The sequence below is a fragment of the Globicephala melas genome, chromosome 8 (assembly GCF_963455315.2).
Source record: "Globicephala melas chromosome 8, mGloMel1.2, whole genome shotgun sequence".
Taxonomy (NCBI): Eukaryota; Metazoa; Chordata; class Mammalia; order Artiodactyla; family Delphinidae; genus Globicephala; species Globicephala melas.
In genome coordinates, this window is record NC_083321.1 from 62763684 (window position 1) to 62777007 (window position 13324).

Sequence of the window (13324 nt, forward strand, 5' to 3'; positions counted from 1 at the left end):
ATTATCTGACTCCGGGGAAAGAACTTTCTTTCTGGGTCTCAGTTTCCCCACCAATAAAGTGATGGAGTTGGATCAATGAGCAGGTTGTTTCTTGTTCAGGTATTCTAAGATGTGTGTTACAGTTCTAGGGAGGGCCAGGTGGGAAAATAAAGTAAGACACAGGTTGAACGGCAAAAGGCATTCCTAAAATTCAGTGTATATGAAAATACTGAGCAGTGACTGTCCCTGCTGAGAGGGACTCAGCGTGTGAACGCTCCTGTGAAACATTACAATCAAGATTTAGAGCTAATGGTTACACTCTTTACAATCTTTCAAAATTAAAATAAAATATTGAAACTTGCCTTGTAGTCTGGATGCCATAAGCTTAGGGCTTTTCCTTTGTTTGTATTGTTTAAAACCACCAGGAGAAGCTTGGAGCCAATGAGTCTCAGCTTTTCCCCCGGGGCTCGGTAACACTGGCTGGGTTTGCAGTTTGTGGAGAGGCCTGCAGGGGGCGCCCAGCTCTGGTGAATGATGGGGCAACTGGACCACTGTTAGGCAGTTAAGAAGGAAGAACCAAGTGCCAACTGACTCAGGTGCTGGAGAATTTTCCCACCACAAAAAAAGGAAACGATAACTATGTGATGTGATAGAAGGCTTAGCTAACGCGGTGGTGGTAATCATATTGCACTATATTAATGTGTACCGTATGCTAACGAATGTATATGGAATCTTAAAAAAAAAAATGGTACTGATGAACCTAGTAGCAGGGCAGGAATAAAGAGGTAGACATAGAGAATGGACTTGATGACATGGGGCTGGGAGGGCGAAGCTGGGGCGAAGTGAGAGTAGCATCAACATATATATACTACCGAATGTAAAATAGCTGGCTGGTGGGAAGCAGCAGCGCAGCACAGGGGGATCAGCTCGGTGCTTGCGATGACCGAGAGGGGTGGGATAGGGAGGGTGGGAGGGAGGCTCAAGAAGGAGGAGATATGGGGACATGTGTACGAATATGGCTGATTCGCTTTGTTGTGCAACAGAAACTAACACGGTATTGTGAAGCAATTATACACCAATAAAGATCTATTAAAAAAATTAATGTGTCAAATCGACACGTTGTACACCTTAAACTTACACAATGATACATGTCAATTACACTTCAATAAAAATAAAAAAGAGGATGCGTCCCTCGCTGAGAAGGGCTAGAGAGTTTTGAAAATGGGAGTTGATGGCTGGCCCCTCCATAGCCTCCCTAACGGTGAGGACTGGTGGGTCACTAACCCTGCCCTAGAACAAGCTGGAGAGAGGAGACGTGAGTATGTGAAGTAGACTAGTTTCCATAAGACCTTCCTCCCATTTGTTCTCCTTGCCTGCTGCATCAAAAAGGTGTCTGGAGTATGTTGGACTGTCTTTTCTTTCATGTAGAAGAAAAGAAATAGAGTATTCAAGTTAGAAGGTGGGTTCTGGAGTTAGACCACCTGAGTTCAAAGCCTGGCTCCACCACTGCTAATGGTGTGACCTGGGACAAGATCCCTAAGCTCTCTGTGCCTCCGTTTCATCTGTAAAGTGTGCATTCATTCAATACATGTTTATTGAGAATCCACGCTGCCATTAGGCATTGTTCTGAGCGCTTGAGATACAGCAGTGAACAGAAGAGACAAAGATCTCTCCCTGGAACTTATATTTCAGTGGGATGGGACAATAACTATCTACTTAATAGGATTATTGTGAGTATTACATGAGCTGATGGATGTGAGTTACTTTATTGTCTGTAGGAGCCTAGGTTAGACCAGTACTCAGTTCACCAGAGGGTGAAGCCTGGGATGCTTGCTTGCTTCTTCGTATCTTTAGTGGGTGTAAAAAAAAACGCAAGGAACTGCCTCCGGGAAAGAACCACTGCCTAACTCATTATTTTTAAAAATCCATTTTTTTTTTCTAATTACAAAAGAAATGCCTGCACACAAACAATCAAACATTATAGGAATGACTGGCTTGGAAAGCAAAAATCCCAGCCATCTCAAGCCTTAACTGTAATCACTGTTAACGGCGTGGTATATATACATCCAGACATGTTTTCTTTACGTAACTTACCTTGACAGAATCGTTCGCTTTTAGGATTTTTTCTCCATTTTAACAGGCTCAAGCACATTAAAAAACAATGTGCTTGAGCCTAATAAAATGAATGCAGTAGAATAAGAAGAGACTGCATAGTATGTGTGTATGAATGAGTGAGACAGAGAAAGAGAGGCAAAGAGAAAATGAGAGTAAATGTACCATGGGGTTGCCTGGAATTGCTACATCCTCTCTGGCGTGGAACGATGCGGCTTGGATTTGGGGGCTGCGGTCTTATCCATCCTGTCTTTCCCTTGAGAGAAATGCTCTTTCTCACAAGCAGCTCAGAGAAATCTTTCCTGATTAAAACACCTGGTGTCCCGGTTCTTTCTGGATCACCAACAGTAGGACTGGAGGGTCTCTGAAATGCCTGCAGGCAGTGATTTTTAAGGATCTGGGTTTTCTGACGGTGTCTTGAGCTAACATTAGTAAACTCTGCTGAATGTCCATGACTCTGTTTTTCATTTTCAGAAGTTTTATCTGTTTCTTTTTCAAGTCTGCCTGCTACTTTTTTTTTTTAAGTGTTAGGTACTTTCCTTATTACTTCATTCTTATAAAAAATAGCTCTTTAATACATCTAAGTATAACCACTTTATAGTCTCTCTCAGAATATTCCTTTTCCTTGGGGTTCTAATTCTTCTATTAGTTTCTGATTTTCCCACATTGTGGACTGTTTCTATGTGGGTTACTGTGAATCATGAATTTATTTTCATTGGGGAATTGCTTTTCCCTTCAAGGAATTCCACACGGCATGGGTTGTGGGAGTGACCCTATAGAGGAGTGTTAGTTTTCCCTCTGCCAGGTTCTCCAGCCATGTCACTGGTAGGGGACACTTTTATACTCATTGCTTCACTTGGGAAATTAGCTTCTTAGCTCTCAGAACGGCGGGTCTGTAAGGCCCAAATAACGCTCATCTGAAACAACTACAGAAAATATGAGATCTCCCCCCCGCATGGATACACACACTGCCTCTCCACTTGGGGGAGGGTGGTGGTGGGCAGAATTTAACTGAATAGGTGTAGAGGGCAAGGACCAAACATTTACTAATTGTACAAACCCGGGATCTGAACATGGAGATGGATCACACCCAGTGCTTCCAGAACGGTTCTTTTTATTTCTTCAGATTAGCACCAGGGAAGAAGAATTGAGTAAGAGAAGGACGCTATTATTGGAATGGCAGGGATGGATGAGTGGGGAACTATGGAAGGAAAAGATGAATATATTAATGGCTAAGTTAACTGATTGCATGAATGGAGGCAGTACTAAAGCACTGCTTAAACGACAGTGGCTTTGGAAACTGCCTAAGTTATTATTATTATTAATAATAGCAAACATTCATGTTTACTCTTACTCAGGTATAATGGTAAGCATCTTACATGGATTGTCTCATTTATTTAGCAGAAACAATCTACAAGTTAAATATTAAAAATGTATCTTGGAAATGAGGACACCGAGGCACAGAAAATTAAATAGCTTGTTAATAAGTGGCAGGTGATACTGGAGAACGGACTTGAGGATATGGGGAGGAGGAAGGGTGAGCTGTGACAAAGCCAGAGAGAGGCATGGACATATATACACTACCAAACGTAAAATAGATAGCTAGTGGGAAGCAGCCGCATAGCACAGGGAGATCAGCTCGGTGCTTTGTGACCACCTGGAGGGGTGGGATAGGGAGGGTGGGAGGGAGGGAGACACAAGAGGGAAGAGATACGGGAACGTATGTATATGTATAACTGATTCACTTTGTTATAAAGCAGAAACTAACACACCATTGTAAAGCAATTATACCCCAATAAAGATGTTAAAAAAAAAATAAGTGGCAGATGAGAGGTTCAAACTCAGGCAGTGTAGCTCTAGAGTTTGTGCTTCTAACAACTGTTGCTAGTGGGTGGGGTCTTAATAGGGTTCTCGTTCTTAGGGGGGTTACTTACACCTTATAAGCTTCAGTTTCCTCATCCCTTAAAATGAAGCTAATAATAGTACCCACCCCAGAGGGTTGCTGTGAGAATTAAGTGAATTAATGCTGTATGATGCGCTTATATTAGAGTCTGTGCATAGCAGGCAATTAAGTAAAAGAGAGTTGTTATTATTATTACTATTAATCCATTGAGAAAAATCAGGGGGAAAAACCCTTCTATCCCTCCCTCTCCTCTGCTGTAATATGAAACTTTCAGGTCTGGGCATGATTTTGTTCCTACTCTGCCTCTTGGGGAAAAATGAAATGCAAACAGCCAGCTGGCATCTGAATCCATCTCCCCAGTTAGTGAACTTCCCCCATCACATTTTGGCCTCTCAATTATTCAGTCTGCTTGGTCACGATGCAAACAAATAGGTCCTGGAGAGTTGGGTGCTGGTTTGTGTTTTTTCTACAGCCTTCCAGCCCTTTCTGTGACCCAAGATAGAGTCTTCACAGGCACGAGAGACTGTCATTTTGCAGCATCTGGCTCCTATTCTGATGGGAACACGTAGGAGCTGGACTGTCAACAATTAGCCACGTCAGGCTGAGACTGGGAAACTGATCTGTTTTTTCAGAGGCCAGACAAGCTAGAATGGGTCTCAACATTCCTTCCTCTGAGCATCCTCAGATGCCATCAAATTCATAACCTTCAGTCCATTCTAACTGATAGCTAGCCTGGTGAAGGCTTTCAATCCCTCAGCCAACCAACCCAACCAACCAACCAACCATCCAACTCCCACCCTTACTATTTACGGTGGGTCCACCATGAGTAAAATCATGCTCCCTGCCCCCCAGGAACTACCAGTCTGGTAGAGATGTTACAGAGTTACAGGACCTGAGGAAGGAATGTTCTTCAAAGTCCATCTAGTCTGGGCCAGGCTGATACTTGAACCTCTCTACAATAGTCCAGACACATCTTTGCCCAGTCTCTGCTCTGACGATGAAAAGTTAAAAGACCAAAAAAGCTTTAAAGAAAAGCTCTAGACCATTATAGAAAAGATGCCGTGATGCAGTGCATGATTAATTAGCAAATGAATTATACAGCCAATAAATTATGCTACGACTACAAACAGCAAGAGAGTTTCAGGACAGGCTGGTCAGGGCAGACCTCTCTGGGGAGGGCAGAATTTGAGTTGGGGCATTGCTATGGCTGCTGTTCTAATCTTCTCCCACGTCCTGTCAATTTCAATACTTTGTTGTTCAAGAACCTACCATGGCTCCCTATTGTTCTCTGAATCAAGTCCCAAATAAGGTTTTGTGTGGATTGATAGTTTTCAAACATTTTTAGTAGAAGAATTTTTTAACTAATGAAATCTTGAGCAGAACCCTGACACAGAAAGCGATTAAAAACAATGATGTTTTCCTTCAAGTGGTTTCAATCTTGTATGGTTGGTGGAAAATATTCATTTCTAGCACTCCTGATGCACCTCTGTAAATGCCTGGGGTTCGGGGAAACTTGGTTTAAAACCACTGGATTAGATAACTGAAGCCCTTCCCACTTTTGAGCTCTACTAATCGCAACCTTCTGCCTGGGTTTCGAGGCCCATCACATAGCCTGCTCTATTGCTACTTAACCTTTTTTGGAACCAATAAACATTCACCTCTAGTGGGACCAGTCTTCCAGAGTCTTTTGCGTACTCCTTGCCTTGTCCTTGCCTTTGCTGTGTCCTTGCTTTTCTCATGATGTATCATCCATATGGAATGTGCTTTCTCCTGTTGCTTAATCACATTTGGCCCTGAATCTGTTTACTTTCCATCTCTTCCCAGTGATCCCTGATTGCTTCTTTCTCTGAATTTCCACTGAACTGAAAGTCAACACCAAACAGTTGAGTACTTAACACTTCTCTAATTAGTTCCTGTTCAAAATGTTGTCTTTTGGGAAGGTCTGTAAGATTCATGAGGACACAGGGCATGTCTTATTTCTTTGAATCTCATTACAGGGCTTAGTAGAGTGCTGGGCACGTAGTCCTTACTCAAAAGCCCTGGAAAAGCATGACTAGATATATTGTTTATTTGTGCTGCTCTTAGCTTTCTTGGAGCTTCTAGAATGAGTTTTCTCACCTCAGTGGTGAAATAAAGCTCAGTTCCCAGGAACACTTGATGCAGTACCTGCTGCTCCTGTCTCTTTGCCAGAAAAATATATTCCCTCATGGAACGAGTTTGAAAAGTCAAATTCCAAAATAAATAAATAAATAAATAAATAAATAAATTTGTTGGGAGGGTGATGTGACTTTCTGTATTTCCAGGGGAAGCACTTTGTAAGAAACCCCCTGAATGAGGCAGTCATGACTGCCTTTACCTTCCAATGCATTTGCCATCTCCCTCTTCCACGCTCGTCAGCCCTCACAGAGTCAAGGCTTGAGGCCAGGGGATCAGGCTTGAGCTTGCACCTAGCTGGTGGGGAAAGGTGGGCCTGATTCCTCCCCATGACAAGTCTTCTGGGAAGGGGTGCCCAGATGTGCGTGTGTGTGCTTTCCCCATATGTGGAAATGCAATCACGTCAGGCCTGAAAGCAGTTCAAGTTCCTCCAGGGCGAAGGGGACACCAGCAGAAGCAGCAGGCACAGCCCGGCTTGGGGGGTTTTCAGACCAGAAGGAAACTGTTAGAGCTGCAGGTGTGTTGTCAAGATAGACTGCCTGGGAGGGTGAGCCCAGAGAAGGTGCTGGGCCTTTCTTCATGCAGGTCCCCAGTGGGAAGATGTGTGGAAAGCCTCTCAATACTGACTATCAATTGTATATGATGTGTATTGGTCCTTAACCCTTGCCTCAGGCTCCAGTCTGACTCTGAAAGTAGGGGGAGCTGGGGCTGCTCAAAACATGCCTCTACTGGGAATGTAGTCCATCTGAGCTTTTTAGATCTCAACCTTTGTGTGGCTCTAACAGAAGCATCAAGAAAGCTTCAAAAGCAGAGATGCCCAGGCCTCAGTCCAGGCCTACTATGGCACAGGAGGCTGGAGTCTATATTCTTGATAACTCCCCAGAGGAGCCCAATACCAGCCATGTTTGGGAACCACAGGTCCGTACTCATATGCTTATGCTTATTTGATCCACTGCTTTGTTCCAGAGTGGACTGGGGTGGGCGTGAGGGTGGAGTGTACCCCTGGGAGCATATTCCTGCCTGTTTCTGTAACTCAGAAGGAGATGCAGTTTCATGTGGACCCAACAGACAGGCTTGGTGTAGCTCTTGAAATATCCTGAACACCTAGCTATGAGAAATCTTCAGCCTTCAGGTTCCTTTGGCCTCTGAGTTTCTGCTGACTGTAGAAGTTGCAGGAGGACCGGTGAGGGTGAGGGCTCATGAAGTTGCAGATGCTTAGGCCATAGGCTCTTCACAGATCCAGGATGGCTAAAGCATGGCACATATGCTGCCACGCTTCACTCCCCTGCAGGGCAGACATTGCTAATCAATCATCATCTCCTGTTGCACCTAGAGAGGCCTTAGGATCCTAGCAATCAGAGCTGGTACGAGGAACCAAACCTTTTACCCTCCTTGCCATTTCTACCAACAACATCCTAGTCTAATCCTAAATTTTGTTGAGCACTTTAAGTTGCAGTTATTCACAGGGCATGGTTCCAAAAACGGTGGTGAGCCATTCTCTCTTCTTTCTCTACTCTCTTTCCCTAGGTGAACCCCACCATGCCCTTGACCTTACCTACCATCTATGAACTGATAACTCCCAACTTTATGTTTTCTCCCTAGAATTCTTCTTAAAGAGACTCCGAGGCCAAGAAAGCTTAGAGGTCGGGTCTGAACTCCAGTAGGTAGATAAAAAATGTCTCTGAATGAACAGCTCGTTGAGAGCTGTACTGTTTATTTCTCTGTGGATTTCTGCCTACATCTGACACAGCGTCTTATATACCAGCAGATACTCAATAACTGACTATCAGTTGTATTTGACACATCTCCCTGTTTCCACGTGTCATGATGCTATGGTTTTCTCCACCCTTCTTGCATTTTCAGAGCGCATCCTCCTGTAATGCTGGCTGCCCCATTCCTTACCCCTCCCAGGCTGGATGGTGTGTGACAATCTGTTACCTTGGTGGCTCCCCAATGAACCATGCCTCCTGGTGTTTCAACCCTTGTGTTATCACCTCTTTTGGAATCTGGTATGCACCTCTGATTTGCCTTAACCACCAGAATGTGATGAAATTGTACTATGCCAGTTCCACTATGGCATAAACCTCAGGAATCTGGTGTAGGATGGTGCGTGCGCGCGCGCGTGTGTGTGTGTGTGTGTGTGTGTGTGTGTGTGAGAGAGAGAGAGAGAGAGAGAGAAAATCAGAGAGAAAGATGGAGAGACTCAAAAAGAAATTTTCCTGGAGCTAAAATGCAGATGCTTTTTTTAAAAGTCAGGTTTTAAAAAAAACTATTACCTCCCTTCTTGTTTATCACTCTTATCTCAGGAGCTTAGCAATCTCTATATTTAGGTTTGGTGAACTAGAGAAAGGGGGTGGCTTCCTCTCATGGCCTGCCTGAAGTTCGCTGACGTCAAACTTCTGTCCAGCCCAGGCCAAGCATCAGACAGAGCTGGGGCTCCAGGTGCAATCTTAAAATGAACCATTCCCATCCATTCTTCTGTAAGTAATAGAAATGAAAAATATAAGTGGAAACCATCAGGGAAAACTTATCCCTCAGGGGCAACGCTCCAGGTCCCACTGCACGGCAGGGAAAGCAGGAAGCACGGAATGACTGGTCTTCGCCACGGGAACATCAGGCTGTGTCTTAGCTTTGAGCTGGACACACACACTTACTGCTGTGGTTCACAGGTGCACGTGGAGATTCCTTTTGCCTCGGTGGGTTCTCCCCAGTGGCCAAACTCCAGGATAGTAACTGAGCTACAGCGACTCTTGTTTTCAGGCCCCAAAAATCTTAAGATAACACCCGATTAGCAGGCAGGGGCAAGAAGGTGGAGCTTTTATTTGCAGGACATTTGGAAAGAGACAGGATGTTGAAGGCAGGAGTCAACGTTTCCCAAGGTTCTTTCTTAAAGCACATCGTGTTTGGCCTCAGGGTTGCTGACTCACCCAGCGCTGCCCCCAGCCAGGCATTCTATCACGGGGCTACTATATTCCCAAGAGATCCTGGGACACTGGCTCACTCCCCAGCTACAGTATCCACAGAAACATCTGCTTTAGCTTATTAGAAAGTTAAAACAACCGAGTGTCAACCCCTGTCTTTTCCACCTAAGGACACATTCCTCTTGGCTGACGCATACTCTGTGAGTGTGTCTGTGAACTGATTTTAATGATGATTTGAAGAGCCTCTTACATCCTAGTTTATTTAACCTTCTCACACGAATAGCACGGCTTCTCTGTGGGGAATCACGGAATGACTACTGACTCACTAGATACGCAATGAGCCCTGGAAACAGGAAGGAAAGAACCGGCTCTCAAAGCCAAATTCATTCCCTTCTCTTGTCAGCCACAGGTAATTGTAGAAAGCAGTCTGGCCTTGGAGTCAGCAGACTCAGGGTCAATTTGCCGTCCTGTCGGAAGCTGCGGGACCTGGGACAGGTTCCTTGGCTTCTCAGAGCCTCAGATTCCTCTTCTACAAAATGGGAATCATAAAACCTATCCTGCCAGCCACGCAGGGATCTTAAGAGGTCTGAAGAGAACACTGGAGCAGGGAGGCATCTTAAAGGACAACTGACGCTTATGTTTTCTCCTGTGACGGTGGCTTCCCCCAGAAGCCACTCAACCTGAACTTGAACTTGTTCTCACAGAGTCCCCTGCACTGTGGGATAGCTTGGATTTACTTTCAGCGGAAAGCCTCCTTCTTTAGCATTCTATCAATGGGTTCTTCTCCGGCTGGGTATACAGAAACAAGTCCAGTCCCTCCTCTGGAAGAACAGCTTTCAGACTTCTGGAGGGAGGACCGCATCCCTGGTACCCACAGAGCAGCCCCTATGTCTTCTCCCCACTAGTCTGAGCCTTTGGCTCCTGTCACTGCCGTGGCTATGGTTCTCCAAAGGCACTTTAGGTAATTTACCAGCCTCAGAGTATCTTGTCTGGAACTGAATGTCATATTCAGGATGATCTAAAAGGGGGAGAATTAAGCAGGACAGTCACCTCTCGTGTTCTAGATGATACGCCTCGGTTCACGCAGCCGACCCTCGAATTGGCTGTTTTGGTGGTCGTGTCTCAATAGCAGCCCTTCCTTCACAGTCTCAGCTTCCAACCCCTGACTTTCTGATTTACTCTTTTCTTTCCAGCTTATTCCCTCTGGTACCCAACTCAATCATTCTCAGGCCTCATCAGGACCTACTGTCCATTGCTCATACCGCTGTTCCTCACCCCTCCTCTCCAGCAGGGCCTTAGCTGTCCCTTCTCACCCGGCCTAGGCCTCATGCTGCATCATTATAACCATCCCCTTGAATACACTCTCAACTCCTTTCTCTCTCTTTTTCCCTCTTGCCTGGCAAAATCCCAACCCTGATTAAATCCTACTCTCTGTCTCTTCCTGCCCTGCATCCAGACAGTGGAAACTGGCTAGAGAAAATCACAGAAAAGGTGTAACTGACCTAAGTTAAATTCATGATCAGTAACCTCCAGGAGGCCAGCAACCAGCCTCTAGTTCCCTAGTTTGGACATGCCAGTTCTTACCTCTTGCACCTTAAACCTCCACAGCCTCTGTCCCCATCCTCGCCCTCAGCAGATGACCTTGTCCTCCAAGGGGGTTCTCACGCACACCCCCTCAACATCTACCCACCTGCCGGCATCTGTGCCTAGAGTGTGGCCTTCCCTCTGTGTGGATGGGCTCTGTGCTCCCACCTAAGACGAAGCTCCCAGGTGTGCACTGGATTCTTGGCCACTTGCTTACCAGCCTGCCTACCTCCACACCCCACACTCCATTACCAATTTCATCCTTCCTCTAGGACCATCCCCATCCCATATAACTTCAGTGTTACTTTCCCTCATCCTAACAAATGAAAACAAAAAACACAACAACGATCGAATGCTTCCTTCTTATCCCCAGATAAGGAATCCAGGTAAGGAGACTTTAAAGTTTAGTAACCTGCCCAAGGTCAATGACCTGGAAGTGTGGGGTTGGTTTGCCCACCCCCAAAGCCCACCCAGATGAGGCTTCCTGGGCTGCAGAGGCCACAGCAGCTCTCTCTCCGGCCCACCGCTCTGGTTCAAGTGGCTGAACTCAGACAATGAAGTACTTTGCCGAGGACGTCCAGACCAGCTCTGCCTACCTGGGCACTCTTGGGACAGCAAGAAAGGCTGGAGGTTTTCAAGCGAGAAGGGGACCTGCTGGGTCTGCAGAGGCCTGCTGAGATGCTGAGACAGTTTTGACTGACTTGCCTGTCAGACTCAGCGTGGGAGAGCGGGGGGCTGTTTTGAGAACAGCCAGCATGTCATCCCAGCCTCAGCGGGGGAAGCGGGGGGCAATGATGGCAAACAGATGGGGCAGGCCAGGGCGGCAGGAGCTGTCAGTGTGGTGCACCCCCATGCAGAGACGACACCTCGTAAATCTCGCAGGCCCAGCCCGTGTGGCCTGCTGTGGTGGCCCATTGATGCTGCCTGGTCCTCGGAGCTGGAAAATGACAACTAAGGTGGCCAGCTGCCTTCCAAGCCATTCCGTCAGAAGGGCACACTTCTCTCCCCTGCTGCTAACAGCATCCCTATTCCTGCCAGGAACCTAGAAGAGCTCGGCCCACGGGGTTTTCCTCCCGGGACAGCAGATACTTAACTAGCCGTCATCCCCTCCCCTCCCTTCTCTGCTCCCAAAGACTCTCCCAGAGAACAAGCCCATTTGGCTTTGAGATTTCCGAGTACACAGCGTCAAGTTGGAATTTTTGGACCATCCGGAAAAGCATGCATCTCTGGCAAAACCCATGCTGACTTAGTCATGCTATCTCTTAACAGGCCTCTTTCACAGGGGACAGGCTGACCCACTTACTTGTCCGTCACGGCCTGCATGAACTCGTCCAGAAGGTCGTCGTACTCCTGCCCACGCACGCGCCGGTGCTTCAGGCCAATGTACAGAGGGTCCCTGAGCAGCTCCTGCAACAGACAGCATCCGTCCCGTTAAGTGTCGTGGGTTAACGGGAAGGAGGGTAGGAGGGTGGGAGGGAGGAGGCTGCTCCCCACTCCCCAGGTGCTGTCTCTGGAAGGGTCTGGAAGCCAAGCCACTGATGGAGGGTAGACCCCCAGGGGTCCACACTTTAGGAATCAAGGATGCTTTGAACAAGCAGAACTCTCTGATACAGTCTTCCAACCTCTGGCCGCAGCTCTGGGTTCATTTCAGGGTTTCTCAACAGTGGTACTGTGGTTTTGGCCTGGACAGTTCTTTGACCCGTATATTGTATTGACAGAATACTTAGCAGTGTCTCTGGGTTCTTCCCACTTGAAGTCAGTAGCACCCCCAGTTGTGACAGTAAAAAAGATCTGCAGACTTTGCCAAATGTCTCCCTGGGGGATAAAACAGCCTGTGCTGAGAATCACCCCAGGCGACATCTGGATTGAGGTACTGGGTCTTGTCCAAAGTCACTGACCTGGACTTAAATTAGAAAACATTCCCTCCCTCCCTCCTTTCCTTCCGTGAAAGCTTACTGAATACCTACCACGTGCCTGGCATTGTGTTAGTCCCTGGGGATACAAGGATAGACTGATACAACCAGAACTTTCCATTCAAGAGAGAGGCCCACCCTAATGCCGGCCTGTGTTAGGTGGCCCCTCCACTCCACCTCCTGCAGCTCTTCTGTCACAGCTTTCACACGCTGTTTGGTCATCCTCTCTGTCTGCCCTGGTCTGATGACCACTCCTGCCTCTCTGTACTCCTCACACACACCCCTATGCAGAAATCAGCGGGCTTATTCGTGCATGACACATTTACTGACCCTCTACGCCTGCTGCCGTCAGGATTGTCGGGGAATTTGTAGGTAAGGGATGGTCACTGCCTCTAAGGTGCTCACGGCCTAATGCAGGTGGCTGATGAGTAAGTAAACTCTATTACAGATTAGAGACATTTCTTCGGCACAAAGCACGGCACCTGGCAGCACAGAGAAGGAGTGGAGTAATTCCCGCCGGGGAATGGGTGGGGAAGGTGACACGGAAGAAATGGTCAGGCTTTAAAAGATGGGCAGATGTTGCCCGGTGGGCTGGGCTCTCCAGGCTTAGAAATCGGCACAAAGAAAGGTTGGGGGCTGGAGTTAGAAGGAGGAAGAAGTATCTGGTGCCCTGGTGCGTTTAAGAAACAGGAAGTAATTTTATGTTTTTGGGTATTTGGAAAGTATCTATTTTTGTGTCTCCGCCGCCACAAAGATGA

At 46.8% G+C, this 13324-nt stretch overlaps 1 protein-coding gene across 4 annotated transcripts in view; it reads right to left on the bottom strand.

Moving 5' to 3' along the window:
• The window catches only part of ME3 (malic enzyme 3), a 279475-nt gene that overhangs the window by 33465 nt on the left and 232686 nt on the right, over nt 1-13324 (bottom strand). For all 4 annotated transcript variants that reach the window (XM_060303875.1, XM_030835867.2, XM_060303874.2 and 1 more), the window contains one exon: nt 11957-12060. In XM_060303875.1, the coding sequence (XP_060159858.1) occupies nt 11957-12060 (104 nt within the window). The remainder of the gene's footprint in view (nt 1-11956; nt 12061-13324) is intronic.